This window comes from Bubalus bubalis, chromosome 1, assembly GCF_019923935.1.
Source record: "Bubalus bubalis isolate 160015118507 breed Murrah chromosome 1, NDDB_SH_1, whole genome shotgun sequence".
Taxonomy (NCBI): domain Eukaryota; kingdom Metazoa; phylum Chordata; class Mammalia; order Artiodactyla; family Bovidae; genus Bubalus; species Bubalus bubalis.
The window spans coordinates 163,973,979-163,997,732 of NC_059157.1; the positions used below are offsets into that span (position 1 = coordinate 163,973,979).

Consider the following 23,754-nt stretch of genomic DNA (forward strand, 5'->3'; position numbering starts at 1 on the left):
AACACATTGCATTTACCTATTTCAGGAGAGATCCAAACATACGTTTGGCAGGTTCCTGAAAGATCTGGTCCTACCTCAAATGACTTTGAGTGCATACCTTGGTTTTACTATTCGACCGTGGACATAGTTAAGGTAAGCTTCAAATTCCAGTTTTTATACTTAGAAATTATGACGAAAGCAAGGTTTTATTTTTCTTTAAAATCTCAGTTTTATGTAAACTTTCTAAATACTGCTTAGTTTTTAATTCTATACAAGTTTGCATTTTTCAAGAGCAAAAAATTATTACATTATGATTACTTAGATTTAGAATATTTTCCAACATGTTACTGTGGATTGAAGTATATATATATATATGGAATATATATATATGGGATAAACACATATATATGTATAATTATATGATAATACCCTCTTCTTTGTTTCATTGGATAAGATTTAGTTTCCAGAAAATTAAGGATGAAGTTTTAAAATTCTGTAATTAGTTACAAATTAATGGACACACAGTATTTATCTTTTAAAAACTCTCAACTTAAGGTCCAGTTCATTTGTATTAAAAAAAAAAAAAAAAAAAAAAGAGCTCATTTTCTGGCCTTTTAGTTATTTTTGGCCTGCTTTCCACCAAAACCAAGAGCAGACACAGACATTCAACCCCCAAAGAAAATAAATACAAATGAACCAGGGATCCCAACTGAAAGTGGCTGCAAGAACAAATGTATTATTGGTGGGGGAGGATCCATGACCTTTAGACAAGTCTGTCAACCAACTCCAGTGCAAGGGAATTCTAATTAAAACCGAAGTTCTGTTTTTTAATTAAAATTTCAAAGATAAAGCTAAATCCACTCGGGAATGTATCTAAAATCCCTTTCAAGAGTTTGTTGTTCACTTTGGACCTCAACTCTAATGAGTGAGATGATCATTGTTTTTTCCAATCAAGAATTTAGCAAGTTATTTGTGGAAATTCTGATTTGAAAAAAAAGAAAAAAGGAAGAGAATTTAGCAAGTCAAATATTGTTCCTTATGCTCAGAGTTAGAACCCTAATCATTCAAAACTCAGGATCTAACCTCACTCAAACGAAAACTTGTTCCCACTCTTTTCCTTGTCTGGGGGAGTTTTTTAGCTGTGGACACAGTTCATTATCTTGCTTTGTCTCTCCAGGATCTTAATAGTGGACTGGTAGGTCCTTTGATTGTATGTCGAAAAGATACCAAAGAAAACATAGTTCACCGTGTTCTCTTCTTCCTGACTTTTGATGAGAATGAATCCTGGTACATTGAAGAAAACATCAATACCTATGCTCAAGATCCAAACCAAGTAGACAGGAATGATATTACTTTTAAACGAAGCAACAGCATGCATGGTAATGTCCACTCACTAACTCACTGACTGGGGCCTACAGGTGGTTCTCCCCAAAGGGAACAGATAAAGGTTTGCATCCGTCACTCTCAGCACAGTCTAAAGAACACAATCCATAGAGCTGGGGTGCAGATCACATAGACCAGGGGCCAGCGAACTTTTTCCATCAGGGGCTGGATAGTAAAGAGTTTAGACTCGTAGACCATAGCGTTTCTGCCTTGAACTCTTCTACTCAACCCTTGTGACACCAAAACACTCACATGTAAGTGAGTATTTACACGCAAATGTAAGTGGCTTCAAGTCAGTAAAACTGCACTGGAAATAGTATTTCACACAATTTTCACATCAGGAAATTTTTTTTTTTTATTTTGTTCAACTGTTTAGAAGTTTAAAAACCAGTCTTTGCTCATGAGTAGTAGAGAAAAGGACAGTGAGCGAGCTGGAGTTGGCACTCAGGCTGCAGACCACGGTCCTAGCAGCGTGGTGAATTCTAATGTCCCTGGAGCCCTGAGAACAATGCAAAACTGAGGATATCAGCTAACATTCCTTGAAGGGCTAACTACATGCTCTAAAGCACTGTCTGAGGCCTTGAGGAGATACAAAAGCCATAAGGTGGATCATCTCTCAAGTTGTTCAGCGTGTTTCCACAGTAAAAGGCTGACTCAAAGGGATGCTGTGACAGGATTGTAAATAGCACTGTGTTTTAAATTCTTATTTGGGAGGTCAAGAAAGGTTTCATGAAGGTGAGGAGAACTTTGAGTATTTAAAGATGCCTAGGAGCCTCTCTAGTGGAAAACGAAGGGAATGACCTTCCAGGTGGATGGAAGAAGGTAAGCTAGGTCACAGAGCGCCTGGAAAGAAAAAGCCATCAGTGTGGGGAATGAATACCATGTTAAGAATTTAAACTTGATCTAAACCAGGGTTTCTCCAGCTTGACACTATTGACGTTTTTGGTTGGATAACGCCTCGTGGGGGAGCTGTTCGGTGCATTGTAGGATGTTTAGCAGGAGCCATACTCCCAACCCCCTAGATGCCAGTAGCCCTTCTCCTCAAATTGTGAGAACTAAAAAAATGTCTCCAGACACTGCCTCCCTTGGAGGAGAAGATCCTGTTGAGAACCACTATGCTAAAGGTTTCAAGAGCACTGAGCTAGAGAACAATAGAAATAGATGTATGTTTTCCGAACAATTCTGGCACTTGTGCTCCAAGTGTGGTCCATGAACCAGTAGTGGCAGCCCTTCAGAGTTTGTTAGAAATGCAGTATTTCAGCCTTCACACGCCCAGTGGATCACAATCTGCATTTTAACAAGATTCCCAGCCATGCACACACTGAAGTTTGAGAAGCACTGATCTAAAGCAGTGTGTCAGTGTCTCCTAGTTTTTTCCTATTACTCCCCTCCATCAGCTAAAAGCATTAGAGCCCAACCTCCACAGATAAATGGTTATTAATTACATATGATATGTGTGTGCCCGTGTGCTCAGTCGTGTCTGAGTCTTTGCAACCCCATGGACTGTAGCCCACCGGGCTCTTCTCTCCATGGGATCTCCCAGGCAAGAATACTTAAGTGGGTTACCATTTCCTCTTTCAGGGGCTCTTCTTGACCCAGAGATGGAACCCATGTCTCTTGTGTTTTCTGCACTGGCAGGAGGATTCTTTTACCACTGAGCCACCTGAGAAGCCCAAAGAAAGGGCTTCCTGAATTAATTATATATTTGTGTCACTGTGATAATATATTCCACGTATTTCCAAAGACAGACACAAAATAGAAAAGGAAAAAAAGGATATATAGTTTTTTATCTTAATATTTTCTTCCTATTACCCATTGGAAGCCATATCTGGTGAGGATTAAAGCGGGGGCAAGACAAGACCTCAGGCAAATGGCCATTCCTGGAGAAGGAAACGGCAACCCACTCCAGTATTCTTGCCTGGAGAATCCCATGGACAGAGGAGCCTAGCGGGCTACAGTCCATGGGGTCGCAAAGAGTCAGACAAGACAACTTAGTGACTGAACAACAAATGGCCATTCCAGTCATACTCATGACAGGTCATGAAGGAAATGGGATCACACTGCTAATGTTCTGAGCCTATTGAGATAATTTCAAGTATGCTTTAAATTTATAGACCTATTTAAGTATCCACCAACTTAAGTATCCTTAGTTGTGAATTATTCTAGAACAACCCACTTATGTTAAAGTCAGTGCCTCATTTCCTCAGGCAAGGAAAAACTCTCCAGCATCAGACACACCCATGAAAGGGTGGTTTGGTCATGTTTAACAGTGTCCTTAGGCTAGCTTGAAAACCCTTATGGCCTCTGAAAACATCATGGTGCTTTCTATAAGGTGTTTTTTAAAAAACATTATTTCAAATCCTGGTCGAATATAACAAACTGTGTCCCCCTCTCCACCCACAGCAATTAATGGAAGAATGTTTGCAAATAACCAAGGCCTGGTATTTCACGTGGGGAGTGAAGTGAATTGGTATCTGATTGGCATAGGGGATGAGTCTGGCCTGCACACAGTTCACTTTCACGGCCACAGCTTTGTCTTCACGGTAAGAGGCCTGGGCAGCTCCTCTTAATTACTTAAGTACCTTGTTATTGGGGCAGCATAGAAAGATAACAGAATGAGAAAGGAAATGACCACGCCAGAACGCAAGTTCATTACATACAATCTGCAGTATGTCTGATGCAATAGTTATACATTTAGCTCTTTATATCCCACAGACATTTGATGAATGCTTCTGAATACATGAATTGCACTTCTTACTTTATTCTAATATTTCTCAATAAGTAAATAAAACATCTATAATCATCTTAATTTTACCCCTCTTTCCCAACTTATCTTTTTAATTTTCAAACTCTCAGTCACATAAAATAAAAATACCTTGAACACTCCTATATATTTTTGCTGCATTTGCTTTCTCTCTGGTTTTTTTTTTCTCTGAATCCAACTGAAAGTAAATTGCAAACATCATGACTATTCACTCCTAAATACTAAAGCAGGTGTATCCTAAGAATGAAGACAATCCTGCCTCAACCACAATAATATTATCATACCCTTTAAATTAACATTCATTGAATAATATAGTCTAACATACAGTCCATTCAAATATCACTAGTTGGCCCCAAAATGCTAGTTGTAATGGTTTTTCTTTTAATCCCAGATCTAACCATTTATACTTAGCATTTGGTTGTCATTGTCATGGTGGTTTTAGTCACTAAGTCGTGTCTGAGTCTTGCGACCCCATGGACTATAGCCCACCAGGTTCCTCTGTCCATGGGATTTCCCAGGCAAGAATACTGGAGTGGGGTGCCATTTTCTTTTCCAGGGGATCTTCACAATGCAGGAATCAAACCCAGGTTTCCTGCATTGCAGGCAAATTCTTTACCAACTAAATATCTTTCCTAAAATCAGGATACCATATGACGTTTATTTCCCTGATCTTTCATGATCTTTCATTTTTGAAGAGTCCAGGCCAGTTTTGTAGAATGTGCCATATTCTGTATTGTTCTGATCATTTCCTTGTGATTGAATCCATGTCAAACCCCTTGGCAAGAACACTACCTAGGTGTTGCTGTGTATTTCTCGTATATAACATCAAGAGATACACAGTGTCATCAGGTCCTAATACTGTGAAGGTTAAAGTTTGATAACTTTCTGAAGGTGATGGGTACCATTCTCCCCACTTTGAAAGTATCATTTTCCTATTGTAACTAATAAGAAATCTGTGAGGTGATTTTTATGTGGTTTATTACAACAGTTTTTCATCTTATAGTTTAAAAAGTATCCATTGATGATCCTTGTCTGACTCAGTTTTTCTAATGGGGATTCCAAATGGTGACTTTCCAATTCTACCATTCTTTTAACATTTGCTATAAAATTAAAATATGAACTAGGTGTGAAGTGGCTTTGCAGTACCTTTATTTTATTATTATTGTATTGCCATCTTTTTCTACTTTATGATTTCTTGGTTTCCTTATAGCTTCTGTCTGGTTTGCTTCCCATCCCTCCACCTGTCACACTTCTTTGCAGTTGTTTTTCCTGACCATTCTTGCTGGCTATTTCTCTAGTTTATTATAAGTATTTTCAATTTTATCCTTCCTCTGTCTCCAAGTTAGTATCATTTATTTACTTAGAGAGCTTTCTCTTTATTTCCTCATCCTAATCTTATATAAATGTTAATGTGCAATGCAGGATCGATTATATTTTTTGCATTCGACACCTCAAACTTCCAATCTAACCGCTTGGCATGATACAGTCTATCTTTTATACATTTATAGAAGTTTCACATAAAGCTTTCCTGAATTCTAGATGCATTCTGTTCATAGTTTCTGTAATGCTTTGGGTCTATCATAAAAATAAATGATTATGTACAACTTAATTTAGACAAAGCTTTATTTGTGTGTTGCTTTATTTCCTTTAATAAAATTATTCCCTGTAAATTTTTTTTGCTTAAAAAACTAATTTTATTATAGGGAATTTTATATAATAAAGTACACAGAATAATATAATGAATCTCTTTATCCATTGCCCAGGTCCAGCAGTCTTGACATTTCCATGCTCCCATCTACACTCCTCATATTTGTTAAGGAAAAACCTAGATAACAGGGTTGTTGTTAAGTTCTTAGATGTTTATATTAGACTTTAAAAATTAGAATGCTGCTGCTGCTGCTAAGCCACCTCAGTCGTGTCCGACTCTGTGTGACCCCATAGACAGCAGCCCACCAGGCTTCCCCGTCCCTGGGACTCTCCAGGCAAGAACACTGGAGTGGGTTGCCATTTCCTTCTCCAATGCAGGAAAGTGAAAAGTGAAAGTGAAGTTGCTCAGTCGTGTCCGACTCTTAGCGGCCCCATGGACTGCAGCCCACCAGGCTCCTCCGTCCTTGGGATTTTCCAGGCAAGAGTACTGGAGTGGGTCACCACTGCCTTCTCCAAAAAATTAGAATAAAAGAGATTAAAACCCAGATATAGTTTCTTACAGTGTACTTATTGTTCAGTTCAGCAATGCCTGTGATATTCCTATAACCATGCCAAGTGCTATGTGGAGATGAAATCAGAGTTATCTTTCAGGAGCTACATTTACATAAATGATCACAGTATAAGGTGTCAAATTAAGTGGAATTTATGGCAACACTTCTATAGTGGTGATTATAGCTAACCTTTGAGTTTTTATGTACTAGATGATATGCTTAGTGTTTTGCATGGATTTTTCATTGAACCCACACAACTTTCCCGTGAAAGACATACTATTTTATCACCATTTTACAGGGAAGTGAAGGATGGACAAGATAAAGAACTTTCCTACAAGCAAGAAGTGTTAAACTTAGGATTTGAACCCCTGGCTCTCACTCCAGAGCCCCTCACTCAACCTCTTCACAAAACTGTCTTCCTTTAGAATGATCCAGTTTGTACCATGCAGACTAGTACCACCAGTTATCAGCTCTAGCCGCCCATTCTAAATTCATCACAGATGGATACAAGGTCTTTCCCTTCTCTTGAGGCTGAATTTATCTTTATTTAAAAAAATTTTTTTATTGGAGGATAATTGCTTTATAATGTGTTGGTTTCTCCCATACAACAACACGAATCAGTCATAATTATATACAGAGTGAGAAAAGTCAGAAAGAAAAAAACAAATATATATTAACACACATATATATGGAATCTAGAAAAATGGTACTGAGGCTGAATTTAATTACTCCAGCAATGATCCAGCTGCTGGAATCTACTCTCTGGGACATCTAGGGACAGCAAAGCAGCCCTCTGGGGTTACTAACTGGATCTTGGGACAAACCAGCCAGTCACCTCCTATTCCCTAAGGCTATGATTTCCTTCGTATACATTTCCAGGTATATATGGTACATTTCCCAGTACCTTGTGCATGCCTTGAAGTGAAAATGTGTTCAGTTGTGTTCAACTCTTTGTGACCCCATGGACTGTAGCCTACCAGGCTCCTGTCCATGGGATTTTCCAGGCAACAGTACTAGAGTGGATTGCCATTTCCTTCTCCAGGGGATCTTCCTGACCCAGGGATTGAACCCAGGTCTCTTGCATTGTAGACAGACGCTTTACCGCCTGACATTGTCAATTCATTTAAATTGTTTCATATTGTTTCTTACATTTTCTGACATCTTAGAAATGTATCTAATGTCATCCTTATTATTGTCACCTTTGATGCAAAATTAATTTCCCTAAATAGCAATGACTTAAGGCCCTACTCTGCCTCTAGTGGGAGATAGCTCAGCCTTCCTCCTCTCTACCGTCCAGTTTCTCCAGAGAGTCTTAAGAGCCTAAATTTCTTCTAGTCATTTACAACTCTCACTTCCTGCATCTGCTCAGCTTCCTGCCTTCTCCCCTAACTCCTGTGGCTGGTATTTTCTCATCTCTCTGAGCAGCTCCAAATTGGAATACACCCCCATTACTTAAAATTTACCTGTGCAAGTATAAAATCAAGGACATTGTGGGTCATAGAGTTCAAGTGAAATTTTGGGGGTAAGTTAGAGGGGTTTTATTATTGTTATTACACAGTGAAAGTGTTATTGTTGTTACCAGTTGACATTAAATGTCGCTGTTTTTAATTATCCTTCCACCATGAACCTCTGGCTCTCTTGCTTTTTACTGTCACTTTCAACACTTCTTTCTCTGCATTCTTCCTCTCCTGACTCTCTTCTCTCTTCTCCTCAAATTATTCTGGACCCCATCATGAGCTGCACTCTCCAACACATCCCCCACCCTCCAAACACCTCCCATCTATCAATATGATGCAGAGAAATTCAATCCCTCTTACTCTTTTTCTAATCCATCCAAGCCAGGCCTTGCACTTCATTTATCAAAATCAAAGTAGCCTACAGACAAGATAGTCTGCTAAACCTCAGGTTTTCTGTTTAGGGGAGAAATTGGCCATTAAGCCCTCAGCCTTCAGGCTCAACCCCAGAGAGCAGAGATGTGGCTCCTCTCTTTCCTGAAACTGTGAGTTTTCCTGATTAGTTACATCTTGAGAAATGATCATATTCATGTCACCACCATCCCTAGTTACAGTTAGAACATGTGGGATTTGTGAAACTGATGTTCTCTGAAATCTGTAGCACTCTGTATGAGACTCCGATAAGGTATCTAAAACCTGTACTGACACAAGTACCCTTTTAGAGCGAGATGTTTTTCCTGTGGCCTTTCGCTTAAAAGCCCTGGGACTTCCTTCGCCAAACTCTCAATTGTATTCAGAGGAGAGGTTCAGTGGCACCTAATGCTTTCTAATCATCATCTGATAAAGTATATACAAGAGAGGAGTTATAGCAAACGGTAAGTTGGGTAACCAGGAACAAGTGAAGGGCAGGGAAACCTGGTGTCCTTGGGGCTGCGGTCCTTGGGGCTGCAGAGTCGGACATGCTTTAGAGGCTGAACGACAACAAAAGGTGTAAATGACAGATATCTCTTAAAAGCTATTTAATTGTGTTTTGCCTTTTTTTGTTGAGGACATGGGAGCGTTTCGCTCTGATGTGTATGACCTTCCTCCTGGGAGCTATCAAACTGTAAAAATGTATCCAAAAGATGTTGGAATATGGTTATTTCATTGCCATGTCAACGTTCACATCGGGGCAGGAATGGAAAGCGTTTACACTGTAATCGAGTGAAAAGGTATGCCAAATTCATTAGAAGTGCTGATATTTAAATAAGTTCATATAAAAGTGTTTATATAAGGATATCTGATCTACTGAATATTTACATTTACAATAATCAAAGATTGCTGTTTTGATGTGACCAAGATAATCTAGCTTATTTTCTTTATAAATTTAGGTAAATTGTGTCTAATCTGATAAAAGATATTTTAGAGTTAAATGTAATCTCTAGATTCCTATAATAGCTGCATCCGGATTTGAACAGATAGTTCATGAAGATGAAATACAAGTGACTACTGAACCTATAAAGATATATAAACTTGCTTATAATCAAATCACATAAAATTGTATTTAGACAACAATAAGATACTTTTGAATAAGAAAGCAATCTATTTGGCAAGGTTTTTTTTCACTGGTAGTATCAATAACAGTGTGGTGAGAGGGTAATTGCACATACTTTGGTGGAAGTATATACTGTTTTCACAGTTCTGGAAAGAAACTATTGATAAGTAACAATTCTAATAATTTCATTTTCACATTCAAGTGACATTTTATTTTCTCTCATTTCCATTTCCCCCTTCTCTGATACATTTTATTAGCAACTTTTTATGAAAATAGTGTCTTTGTTACTGAGATTTTTATCAGTTCCTTGGTTACTTAGACTATTCATGAAGTCATTTTCCTTTGGTCTTTTGACAGAATGATTCTAACATTTTGACTCAGTAATTTTACATGACAGTTGATCTCAGAAAATTATCAGCAATACTGAAAAATATTTATCACTATGTTATTTTGTGCTGGTGGAAAACTGAAAATTAGGAAATGATCTATTATAAGTTTTGCTACATTTATTATCTGAAGTATTATCCCATTTTAAAAATCATGCCTTAAAATTTTAATGGGAAAATGCTTATAATACAATACTAAGTGGTTAAAACCAGTCTACAAAATAGTATTTGAAATATAATCCAAATTTTATATATATATATATATATATATAATAGATATATGTACATTAACAGAAATGTTAATGGGCACTTTCTCTAGGTAGTAAAATTCTTTTTTTTTTTTTAGGTGGTGAAATTCTGAGTGAGGTTTATTTTCTTCTTGTATGCTTCTGCTTCTGCTGAGGTTACTTTTAAAATCAGGAACACTATTGAACATATATGTCATACACTATTTAAAATATGCTGTGCCACTCTTGAGTTCTGTGGGATCCTCTTTGAATTTAAGGACCACATTTCTTACAAAACCAAAGATGTATTAGCTCCAAATATAATTTTTACCTACAATAAAATATTAACATCAAGAATAATATTATTAACACAGTAATAGTAATTATTACTCTTATTCCTGTAATCATTCATATTCATTCTTTTTTAGTTGAAGTATTGTTGATTTACAATGTTGTGGTAGTTTCAGGTATATAGCAAAGTGATTCAGATATACATATATTTAATACATATATTATATATATATAATATACATATATTCTTTTTCAGATTCTTTTCCCTTATAGGTTATTACAAAATATTGAATATAGTTCTCTGTTATACAGTAGGTCCTTGTTGGTTACCTATTTTATTTTATTTTTATTTTGGCTATATTGCATGGCTTATGGGATCTTAGTTCCCTGACTAGGCATCGAACTCATGTCCCCTGCAGTGGAAGTGCTGAGTCTTAAACACTGGACCACCAGGGAAGTCCCAGTGATGTATTTTATGTATAGTAGTGTATATATGTTAATTCCAAACTCCCAACATATTCATCCTTAATAAATGATATTTTGGTGTGCTGTCCAAGAAACAAACCCCCCACTTTTAACATGGTTTCTCTGGGAAACTAGGTTTTTGTGTTACAAATACTCTAAAGCAAAACTTGGTTGGGTCTTCAGGTCTTTCTGTCCACATGGCAGAGTGACAGTGATGTTGCTATTGATTTAGTAAGTAAACTTTTCTTGCAAAAGCACTGGTAGTCATTTTAAGGATGTTCTTAAGACTTATTCAAACTTAATATTTTTTCCTTAAATTTATGTAACCATTTTAGTTTAATATTCCAACCTGAAACTGTATGAAACTTTCTTTTCTATAGCACAAATATCTGCCTGCTATAAATGTTGACAAGTCCAGGAGCAGAGTTAAAGTTAATGAATAAGAAAAACTTTAGGAATGAAGGAGTATAGGAGGAGCTGGCTAAAGATGTTCATGGCAATGTGCCAGGAAAACTAGCTAAAAATAAAAGTTTTCTTGGTAAATTTTGTGTATGAGCTGCTTCATCTTTCTGTCCATGGAATAGCATCTGTAGGGCTGTAACAAGGCTTTCAATAAATAGCAGTGGAAGTGGACAAGCGGGACAAAAAGAGTAGGTGCAAATAAAAGTCCAGCTCAGTTAGAAAAAAACTGTTGCCTCATGGTTGCAAGCCTCTAGAAACTGGAACAGACTGAAAATAGCTTCTCCCCTAGAACTTCCTAAAAGAAACAGGCCCACTGACACCTTGATTTTAGTCCAGTGACACATATGTCAGATTTTCAGCATACAGAACTGTAAGATAATAAATGTATGTTGTTTAAAGTCACTAAGTTTATGGTCATTTGTGACAGCAGCAATAAAAGACTTTTACACATCTATCTAATTGGTTGCTATGAAAACTAAATGAGATAAAATGTGTAAGGCTTTTTTACACTGTGTTGGCATACAGTAACCATCCAATAATTATGAGTGGACTATAGGCTTCCCGGGTGGCTCAGTGGTAAAGAATCCACCTTCATACAGGAGATGGGGTTCAATCCCTGGGTCAGGAAGATTCCCTGGAGAAGGAAATGGCAACCCACTCCAGCATTCTTGCTTGGAAAATCCCATGGACAAAGAGCCTGTCCGTTTACAGTCCATGGGTTCGCGGAAGAGTCAGACATGACTTAGTGACTAAACAACAACAGCATTATTAGAGTTAACATTCATTCATTCTTTCAATATTTATTAAGCTATGTATCAAGCACTATGCTAGGTTCTTGAGATTCAATATAAAACAGAGCATAGTTATTTGTACCAAGGAGGCCATCTGAGGAGACAGTCACATAAACAGACCATTCTGATATAAAACATGTACAAATTATATTTTTAAATTTTAATATTTTATGATGTGTGACATCTTCGGGGGAACTTACTAGCTGGGGAGGGACTGCTGCTTCCAGAGCTAGTTATTTCCTCGAAATTGTAACAACTTGTTGTGAGCCAGACTTTTATATACAAAAACCCCTCAATCCCAAGTCCATATCCCTAGTTGCCTGCTTGTGGTTCTCTTTCATTGTTAATAAATGAAATCCTTTGATTTCTATATTAGTCAAGGGAGTGAAAGAACAAGGATGAAAGAACAATTGAAAACCTTATGCCATTAAAAAAAAAAAAATCCCCTTTCTCTTAATGCTGTAGACATCAATACCATAGATTAGAGTTTTTGCTAGATTAGAGTTTTGGCTTTCTCTCTTCCCCTGCCTCTGACCCCTTAACCTGACAGAAGGTGATGAGTGAGACCTTGACCCACTAATGGGCAGCCAAAGGAGATGAAGTCATCAAGGACCTATCTGCCAGTCATTCCCTAAGCAGTCCTGAATTGATCTGTGGCAGAGAAGAGGCTAGGCCGTGCTCACCCTGCACTGAGTCAGTCAGGGACTCATTATCAAAGTTCTGCGTGTGACCCACTCACTGATGAAATTCCAGAGTCATGCAATTTCCTGTGAAAAAGACAACACTGTGGGGAGTCTGACTGGTCAAGGCCAGAATGACCTGCTATTTATATTCACTGTCTCCTGCTATCACAGCAGTGGTTGCTTTGTTAATAATTCTGGAGACATAGAGTAGAAGTTAAGAGCCAGTTCTCACGAGTCAGCAAGAAACAAATTAGAGGACTTCCCTATGGTCCAGTGGTTAATAACTGCCTGCCAATGCAGGGGGCGTGGACATGGGTTCAATCTCTGGTTCAGGAAGATTCTACATGCCGAGGGGCAGCTAAACCCACACACCACAACTATTGAAACTGTGGTAGAGCCCAGAACCACAGCTACTGAGCCTGCACTCCCTGGAGCCTGTGTTCCCCAAGAGAAGCCCCATCAATAGGAAGCCTGCACACTGCATCTAGAGAGGAGCCCCTGTTCCCTGCAACTAGAGAAAGCCAGTGCACAGCAACAAAGACCCAGCACAGCCAAAAATAATTAATTATTTTTTTAAAAAGAAACAAATTAGAGTATAAGCACGAAGACGGTTGGATGTCATCACCGACCTGATGGACATGAGTTTGAGCAAGCTCCGAGAGCTGGTGATGGACAGGGAAGCCTGGCATGCTGCAGCCCATGGAGTCGCAAAGAGTTGGACACAAATGAGCCACTGAACTGAATGAATAGTGGAGGTAACAAAAAGACTGTGTCTTGCCAGCCAGATACAGCTGGAGCGATATTCTGTAGCCATTCAGAATTTTGATTGCTAAATGCACAGAAGAACCACCCAGTCCAGAAGTCTTTCTGTTGACAAGAAAAGAAATTGTGGAAAATAATGAAAACTTGTGATATGTGGGGATTCCCTGGTGTTCAAGTGGTTAGGACCCTGGACTTTCACTGTTGAAGGCTTAGATTCAATCCCTGGTTGGGGAACTAAGATCCCACAAGCTGAGGCCTTCGCTCCCCCTACTCACAAAACACCCCCAAAATTTATATATAACTCTACTTGGGTTACTAAATGGTCAACTCGGGAATACAGTAATTAATTATAACAAGCTACAAAGTTATACCTTGGGGTTCTGAGGTAAAAATCTGACAGGGACTTCCCTGGCAGTCCAATGGTTAATACTTGGCCTTCCAATACAGGGGTTGTGGGAAAACATAAAACAGAAACAATATTATAACAAATTCAACAAAGACATAAAAAAAAAAATCTAAAAAAAAAAAACCTTCTGACATACACAGCTAAGAGAATGGCTGTTTGATCCAGTTTAGAGTTCTCTCTTCTCTTTTTCAAAAATGCCCTAGGTCAGCTAAGTCTCTCCTGTTGGCTCCTCTGCCTTCTTGCATCATCCTAGTCTACGCAGAGCGCAGAAATTCTCAATTGCAACATTATTCAAAGTTCACCCTTGAGTACCAACTCTGGAATCACTGTAAGGAGGTTTTTTAGGGTTAACTGCCCACAGCTGGCTACTTACTAGGGCCCAGTGACCTCGCCTCTTACTGAGACAGCCCTGAGGTTCACAGCCATCTCCCCACTTCCTGAAAGCAGCTACTTGCATTTTAACTGGAAGGTCAACTGTCTCAAAACAGGACAGAAATATGACTTCCTGACCCTTCCTGTATTACACCATAAAATGTTTACTTGCTCTGGTCAGGGGTGTTACTGTTTAACTGTTTAACTGTTTCCTTTCACCACAGATATGAGTGCTATGGGCTTCCCTGAGGGGCTCAGATGGTAAGGAATCTGCCTGCCATGCAGGAGACCTGGGTTTGATCCCTGGGTTGGGAAGATCCCCTGGAGAAGAGAATGGCTACCCACTCCAGTATTCTTGCCTGGAGAATCCCTTGGACAGAGGAGCCTGTTGGGTTATAGTCCATGGGTTCACAGAGTCAGACATGGCTGAGCGACTAACACTTGATGAGTGCTATCAGGATATATTCTGGAGCCTTCAGCTCAGTAACTATCTGAGCATGAGTGGAGGGGGAGGGTAGAAGTTTCTGGAAGAAGTGACTTCAGGACTTGTTGTGGTGCTCTGAGCACCATCCTTCCATCCTACAAGGCTGAGTTTGTACATAGAGTAGAAAATGAGTAAGAAGAAAATGCCCGGAAACTCAGATGACAGGGAATGAAATGGGCTCACCTAAACTGGAAGATATCTTGAAACTAAAAAATGAGACAGGCAGCTCCAAATAATCAGTGAATCCATCTGCTACAGGATAATTTACTCACTGAGTAGGATTAGGTGGACAATGACCCAGAGCATTTATAGCTGCACTCTACACCACTGAGGGGCCATTGAGGCAATTTTATAGTTAACCTAGAATATGGAAGGGCTTCCTTGGTGGCTCACATGGTAAAGAATCTGCCTACAATTCAGGAGACCCAGGTTCAATCCTTGGGTTGGGAAAATCCCCTGCAGAAGGGAATGGTTACCTCTCCAGTATTATTGCCTGGGAAATCCATGGACAGAAGAGCCTGGTAGGCTACAGTCCATGGGGTCGCAAAGGGTCAGACATGACTGAGTGGCTAAGCATGCCCACATGCATGCAACTGGTCTCATGGTTCACCAGGAATATGTCAGAAAAGGTCTTCATCATTGGAGGCTAACAGAGTACAGAGGCCACCTGGACCTAACAGTCATTAAACAATATCTATTAACTACAAAGCCCTTGATGATAGAGAAGTGATTTCCCATGTACTACAGTCCTGGGTAGGGTCAGTGGAAGGACAGGAGGAACTGTATGAGACCAAGATGGCATCAGTTATGTCAGCAGCCATACACTCCACCCTCAATATTGTGATGGGTCAATAATCTTATCATTCTTGAGAGACCCTAGGGTCAGATACCAGAGGTGGCTTGTGCCCCAAACCCACAGCAACAATATGAGCAGCAGCAAGAACAAAGAATTCCTACTAATGATAAAAGAATACTAAGAACTATGCTTCCCCATTTACCTAGAGAGAAGTAAGCCAGCAATAAAAGCATCAGCAAAGGGAACTGACCAACGGCACATGTTTCGGTTCCTTGCTGGAACCAGATGCATGTTTGCATCTTTGAAAGTTTGCAACTTGAAGGTTCCTATGTAGGAGACTTACTACATTTGTATTTTATCAAAAACAACCTCAGGCATCACTTTAGTCTTACCAGTACACATCATTCCCAAGAACTTTAGTGACTCTCCTGGTCCTTGCACCTTCTCAGCATTTGCCTCCCATCCCCTTGCTTTTAAGTATCCCTGAGGTGATGCAGCAGCTTGAGAAGAGACAGCAAGTCTTCATGGGTCAACATGATGTCATCATTGTAATGACAGAGAAAGAGGGAGGGAGAGCCCATTTCTCCAAGTCCCAAGCCAAATCCCATGACATATAGAAGGGCTGTGCAGATAACCTTGGGCTAAGACAGTAGAAGTGCATTGCCTCCCTTCCCACATGAAGACTAACTGTCCTGATACCCCTTATCTAAGAGAATACTGAAAAGGGCATTAGACTATGGGACTTCCCTGTAGCTCAAATGGTAAAGGATCTGCCTGCAATGTAGGAGACCAGGGCTCGATCCCTGGGTTGGGAAGATCCTCTGAAGAATGATATGACAATCCACTCCAGTATTCTTGGAGAATCCCATGGACAGAGAAGCCTGGCAAACTACAGTCCGTGGGGTCACAAAGAGCTGGACACGACTGAGCAACTAACACACACAATTGTAGACTCAGTGATTTGTCTTGAGAGAAAAGGAGATTTGTGTCCAAGAGTTCAGCTGTATTTGGAACTGCTGCATAGATACAGGGTGTTATTGTGTTTAATTCTCTACAGTCTACTGTCATGAGCCAGGTGCCATTTGTTTTTTTCCACTGGCAACATAGGCTTTGTGCAGTCTTATAACCCTTACCTTCTTAATACTATGATGGTAGCCCATATTCCGTCCTGTCCTCCTGGTAGGCGATACTATTTTATTGTTACCACTCTCCTAGGGATGGACAACTCTACAGGGTCCCATTTAGTGTTATCCAAGACATAAACATCTGAATGCAGCATTCCAAAGAATAGCAAGAAGAGATAAGAAAGCCTTCTTCAACGATCAATGCAAAGAAATAGAGGAAAACAACAGAATGGGAGAGACTAGGGATCTCTTCAAGAAAATCAGAGCTACCAAAGGAACATTTCATGCAAAGATGAGCTCAATAAAGGACAGAAATGGTATGGACCTAACAGAAGCAGAAGATATTAAGAAGAGATGGCAAGAATACACAGAAGAACTGTACAAAAAAGATCTTCATGACCCACATAATCACGATGGTGTGATCACTGACCTAGAGCCAGACATCCTGGAATGTGAAGTCAAGTGGGCCTTAGAAAGCATCACTACGAACAAAGCTAGTGGAGGTGATGGAATTCCAGTTGAGCTATTCCAAATCCTGAAAGATGATGCTGTGAAAGTGCTGCACTCAATATGCCAGCAAATTTGGAAAACTCAGCAGTGGCCACAGGACTGGAAAAGGTCAGTTTTCATTCCAATCCCAAAGAAAGGCAATGCCAAAGAATGCTCAGACTACCACACAATTGCACTCATCTCACACGCTAGTAAAGTAATGCTCAAAATTCTCCAAGCCAGGCTTCAGCAATATGTGAACCGGGAACTTCCTGATGTTCAAGCTGGTTTTAGAAAAGGCAGAGGAACCAGAGATCAAATTGCCAACATCTGCTGGATCATAGAAAAAGCAAGAGAGTTCCAGAAAACATCTATTTCTGCTTTATTGACTATGCCAAAGCCTTTGACTGTGTGGATCACAATAAACTGTGGAAAATTCTGAAAGAGATGGGAATACCAGACCACCTAATCTGCCTCTTGAGAAATTTGTATGCAAGTCAGGAAGCAACAGTTAGAATGGGACATGGAACAACAGACTGGTTCCAAAGAGGAAAAGGAGTTTGTCAAGGCTGTATATTGTCACCCTGTTTATTTAACTTATATGCAGAGTACATCATGAGAAACGCTGGACTGGAAGAAACACAAGCTGGAATCAAGTTTGCCGGGAGAAATATCAATAATCTCAGATATGCAGATGACACCACCCTTATGGCAGAAAGTGAAGAGGAACTCAAAAGCCTCTTGATGAAAGTGAAAGTGGAGAGTGAAAAAGTTGGCTTAAAGCTCAACATTCAGAAAACGAAGATCATGGCATCCAATCCCACCACTTCATGGGAAATAGATGGGGAAACAGTGGAAACAGTGTCAGACTTTATTTTTCTGGGCTCCAAAATCACTGCAGATGGTGACTGCAGCCATGAACTTGAAAGACGCTTACTCCTTGGAAGGAAAGTTATGACCAACCTAGATAGCATATTCAAAAGCAGAGACATTCCTTTACCAACAAAGGTTTGTCTAGTCAAGGCTATGGTTTTTCCTGTGGTCATGTATGGATGTGAGAGTTGGAGTGTGAAGAGAGTTGAGCACCGAAGAATTGATGCTTTTGAACTGTGGTGTTGGAGAAGACTCTTGAGAGTCCCTTGGACTGCAAGGAGATCCAACCAGTCCATTCTGAAGGAGATCAGCCCTGGGATTTCTTTGGAAGGAATGATGCTAAAGCTGAAGCTCCAGTACTTTGGTCACCTCATGCAAAGAGTTGACTCATTGGAAAAGACTCTGATTCTGGGAGGGATTGGGGGCAGGAGGAGAAGGGGACGACAGAGGATGAGATGGCTGGATGGCATCGCTGACTCGATGGACGTGAGTCTGAGTGAACTCTGGGAGTTGGTGATGGACAGGGAGGCCTGGCGTGCTGCGATTCATGGGGTCGCAAAGAGTCGGACACGACTGAGGGACTGATCTGATCTGATCTGACCACTACACACTTGACAGTATGGATTCATAAGCAAAACTTGCTAGTGGTGATTGTGAAGTCCAGGTCTTATAGGACATCTATACCCAAAATATATCCAGGTATGGGTGTTACGGATGTGAGAGTTGGACCATAAAGAAAGCTGAGTGCCAAAGAATTGATGCTTTTGAACTGTGGTGTTGGATAAGACTCTTGAGAGTACCTTGGACTGCAAGGACATCAAACCAGTCAATCCTAAAGGAAATCAGCCTTGAATATTTATTGGAAGGACTGATGCTGAAGCTGAAGCTCCAATACTTTGGCCACTTGATGCAAAGAACTGACTCATTGGAAAAGACCCTGATGCTGGGAAAGATTGAAGGCATGAGGAGAAGGGGACGACAGAGAATGAGATGGTTGGATGGCATCACTGACTCAATGGACATAAGTTTGAGCAAGCTCCAAGAGTTGGTGATGGACAGGGAAGCCTGGCATGCTGCAGTCCGTGGGGCTGCAAAGAGTTGGACATGACTGAGCAACTGAACTGAACTGAACTGATGAGTGAAATATAAACCAGAAAGGGATGGGGAGGCAATCTTCCAATTTGTAAATACAAGCTCATATGTTTCATCCATACCGTTCGGCCACATATCGATCAGTGGGTCATATTGCCCCTTGGAACTTGGATGGATTCCCATAAATCTGGGTGCACTGGGCACAGATATCTCTTAAGCCAGAGTGGTCTTCTATTGGTGCGAGACTGATAAATAGTTCAACATGGGGCCTCCACAGTTAATGTATCTGTGGCCCTATGGCCCACACCAAGGAGCAGCTTTTACCCCAGCCCCGATCCCCAGAATCGGGAGTATCAACCCCTATTCTTCATCTTCCCAAAGTGACAGAGTGCAGGCTTGTGCCTCTTCCTCTTGCTGTCAGTAGAATAAACTGTTTTTCTTTGGATAATACTTTCCATAAGGTTAAAAGGACCCAATAAGGTTGTTTATATTCTCTTCAGGGGTCCTGATTAATACAAGGTCTTGTCATAACTGTTCATAGGAAATTCTAGTCGAGCCCCCTTTAATTTCCTCACTTTTTTTTTTTTTCTCTTTGGCTTTATCTACCTGTTTATTTGGGCTTCCCTGGTGGCTCAACAGTAAAGAATCCACCTGCAATGCAGGAGATGGGGACTCAATCCCTAGGTTAAGAAGATCCCCTGGAGGAGGGCATGCAACCCACTCCAGTATTCTTGCCTGGAGAATCCCCTGGACAGAGGAGCCTGGTGGGCTGAGGTCCATGGCGTCACAAAGAGTTGAACATGACTGAAGCGACTAAGCATGGCACCTGTTTATTCCCCTTGTGCCAGATCTTTTCAGTCTCACTTAATTCAGCTGTCATAAGCCACCATAGTCTGAATGGGTTGATTAACCATCCCAGTCAAAACTGAAACTAAGGTCCCTATCTCAGGTCAGCAACCAAGCTCCTGGAGTGGACTGCAGGATATTATCCTTCATACCTGCTACAAATAACTCCTCAACAGGTCTTGGAAATTAGGAGCATAGACAGCATGCTTCATTGCTGATTCCCTCACTGTTTCTTGTAAATCTTGCAAAGATGCCATCCTAAGGGTGGGGACAGCATGCTTCACTCATTTGGCTAAGACAGACAAATGCTTGCATGTACCAATTCAATCAAGTTAGCTAGGCCACCTTGGCCACATACAAACATTGCCAGAGGCTGCGCTATAACTGTGGTAATTTTAGACATCTCAGACATTTCTGACCCATTTAACATGAGGCCATCTCCCCAAGTATCCCAAAATGGAGCCCCCAGGCTGCCACTCCTTCTCTACTATTTTGGTTAAACCTGACAGTAATTCTTTTAACTCAGGAGAGGAATATTCTGGTACTGTTGTTTTGGAGTTTGGGAGGGTCTCCTTTCAATTGTCTCCTGGTTCCCTAGTGGCCTGTGTTTCAGCTTGCATCAGAGGCCGTGCTTCTTCTTCCTCCTCTATAATTATGTCCTCATCTTCTGACAAGTCTTTATCCCAAAGATCACACTTCTAGGTCCCAGTTCGCTGTGAAATAAGAGTCCCCACCTTTGAGCCTACTGCCCTGCATTTTAGCTATCTTACCTGCTATCACTTCAGTATGCTCTTCCTGTTGTATTTTCTTTGATATGAAGTCAGAAGTGGCAGAACATGGGTTTCCCTGGTGGCTCAGTGGTAAAGAATCTGCCCGCTGATGCAGGAGACATGGGTTTGATTCCTGGTCTGGGAAGAGCCCTTATGCCATGAAGCAGCTAAGCTGGATGCCACAACTGTTGAGCCTGTGCTCTAGAGCCCAGGAGCTGCAACTTCTGAGCCCATGCACTGCAACCAGTAAAGCCCACATGCCCTAGAGCCTGCACTCCACAACAAGAGGGTAGCCCCTGCTTGCCACAACTAGAGAGAGTCCACATGCAGCACACAGAGACTCAGCACAGTCAAAAACAAATAAATCAATAAAATTATTTTTTAAAAAAAGAAGTGGCAGAACATGCCCTCTAGTCATCCCCCTCTAACACCAAAATCTCTTTAGTTTTCTCTAGTTTCCTGCTGAACTGTAATTCCTTTTCTGTGCTAATCCTTATAGGATATAACAAAGGCCATGCAATAGCTAAAATAGTTTGCTCACTTTCTTTTTTTATCCACTTTCCCTTTCCCACCATTTCAGTTAATATATCTAGGAAGCGCTTTGACATTTTCCAAGTGTCCTGAACTCACACAGTAGCCCAAAGGGTCCCATGAACGTAGCTAGGTCACCCCACACAGAAGAGATGGCCAGCCTGGGTTTACCCCACCGCACCTGGCTTTCCCCCAGCATGGCCCATTCCTGTCTCATTTTCAGTCTCCTGGCTGGCTCACCAATTGTTGGGGCATGGAGGGGACAAAAAGTGCCCATGAACTGAGAAGGTATCTTGACACCAGAAAATGAGGCAGGCAGCTCCACATAATCACTGGATTCATTTATTATAGGGTAACTTACTCAGAGGGTAGGATGGAGGACAAAGATAGAGAGATCCAGAATTCACAGCTGCTTTCTGCACCACCCAGGGACTATTGGGACAATTCTACAGTTAACCTAGGGCATCAGGGTAAGTGCTTGGAGACAGAAGGCACCGTCCTAAGTCAAGAGTTATGAACGTGTAACTAGTCTCATGGACACTGGGAATACATCATGGTCTTCATCACTGTTTGGAAGCTAATAGAGCATAGATGCCACCTGGACCTAATAATCATTAAACACCTATTAACTACAAAGCCTGTGATGACAGATATGTGATTTCCCACATAGTACAGTCCTGAATAGGGTCAGTGGATGGATAACAGGAACTGTACAGTTCCCAAAGGGCATCATTTACACCATCAGCCATACACTGGCTCATACAGGGGCTTCATACCAATTAAAAAGCACCCTCTCTAGGAGAATGAACTGCTAAAAGAAGTTCCCTCTGTGTGGACCATTGGAAAAAAGGAGCATTTCTGGGCACCAAATTTTAAAAAGAACAGCATCTTGCAAGACACAGGGTTTGGCCAGTGGAGTCTGGGCAAGATGTTAGCCCCATTCAGGTCCCCTCAGCAGGCATGAGGGCACAATTGTTTAAGGTGGCTCTAGAAGGAGGTCTTGGGACATTCTGGGCATGGTGACCCAATTTTCTGAATCAGGACAATTAGTTAAGATTATTGCTAGAACATTATTGCTAGGTGAAAGGAACATCTCCACTCCATGACCTAACATGGGTCATTTCAAGTAATATGAACAACAGCCCTCTGAGACTGATTTAAAGATGAGGAAAATGAGGCTGGGGTCAAGTACGTATCTTGCCTGGGGTCACATGGTGTCATCAGATTTTTATCTTCATACTGCTATTTTCCTCGGCATTTATTAGCCTCATTCATTGCTGCTAATATGTACTAGATATTTCACCCTTCATTTGTATATCGTTGGTCTCTCCCCAGTAGAATATAAGTTGACAAGCATAGGGATTTGTGTCTGTTTTATTCCCTGCTATATCCCCACAGTGCTTAGAACAGTGTCTGGCACACAGGGGGTTCATTCAGCAATACTTACTAAATGAATGCATTGTTTGAACATTGGGGTGCTTCCTCCTGTACCAACTATTTCTATAAACCCCATTCAGTAAATACTTATGTAATGCATTGAAGTATTCTAGAGAAAAAGCTCCCATCAACATAAAATGTTCACTGTCATCAGGATTTTCTTCACCTAAAAAACAAAAAGTCTTTCACGCCAAAATTCATGTCCACATCAAAGAGGGAAATTCCAGGTTAATAAACTAGGTCTTGGGCTTCCCTGTTGGCTCAGGGGTAAAGAATCCACCTACCAATGCAGGAGGCATGGGCTCCATCTCTGGTCTGGGAAGATCCCACATACTGTGGAGCAACTAAGTCCATGTGCCAGAACTACTGAGCCTAAGTTCTAGAGCCTGGGAGCCGCAACTACTGAAGCCCACCCGCCCTAAAGCCTCTGCTCCACAAGGAGAAAAGCCACTGCAATGAGACGCCCACACACCATAACTAGAGTAGCCCCTGCTCACCGCAACTAGAGAAAAGCCCATGCAGCAACGAAGACCAAGCACAGCCAAAAATATATAAATAAATAAAATAAACGAGGGCTCTGTCCATTTACTAAGGCCAACTTTTGCCTTTAAGGACAGGTTTATTTATTTATTTATTTTTGCTGTCTGGTACACAGGGTTATTGTTACCATCTTTCTAAATTCCATATATATGCGTTAGTATACTATATTGGTGTTTTTCTTTAATATCATGTATGAAACGAGTCGCCAGTCCAGGTTCGATGCACGATACTGGATGCTTGAGGCTGGTGCACTGGGACGACCCAGAGGGAGGGTATGGGGAGGGAGGAGGGAGGAGGGTTCGGGATGGGGAACACAGATATACCTGTGGCGGATTCATTTTGATATTTGGCAAAACTAATACAATATTGTAAAGTTTAAAAATAAAATAAAATAAAAAAAAATTAAAAAAAAATAAAGACAGGTTTATTTGTTTCTGATTCTTCAATAACCAAAACAGTGTCTTCGACTCCCATTATCCTCTGCTAATTATTTTTACATAGTGATACACAATAATCTGATTAACTCTCTATGCAGATGTGTTTAGAGCTTATAAAATAAGTAAAACTTTCAAAATAAATTCTTATTTGGGAGTACTTAAATTTGGCATGCTAAAT

General features: G+C 40.6%; 1 protein-coding gene across 2 annotated transcripts in view; it reads left to right on the forward strand.

The window, feature by feature from the left end:
• The window catches only part of LOC102404339 (ceruloplasmin), a 40,450-nt gene extending 30,055 nt beyond the window's left edge, over positions 1–10,395 (forward strand). Inside the window, exons 15-20 of one of the 2 annotated variants that reach the window (XM_044946141.2) lie at positions 26–132; positions 1,157–1,358; positions 3,766–3,905; positions 8,243–8,323; positions 8,827–8,989; positions 10,045–10,395. In XM_044946141.2, coding sequence (XP_044802076.2) covers positions 26–132; positions 1,157–1,358; positions 3,766–3,905; positions 8,243–8,323; positions 8,827–8,985 — 689 coding nt within the window. In that variant the 3' untranslated portion in view covers positions 8,986–8,989; positions 10,045–10,395. The remainder of the gene's footprint in view (positions 1–25; positions 133–1,156; positions 1,359–3,765; positions 3,906–8,242; positions 8,324–8,826; positions 8,990–10,044) is intronic. The other variant, XM_025269392.3, reaches the window with a different exon arrangement.
• The last annotated feature ends 13,359 nt before the right edge of the window (positions 10,396–23,754 follow it).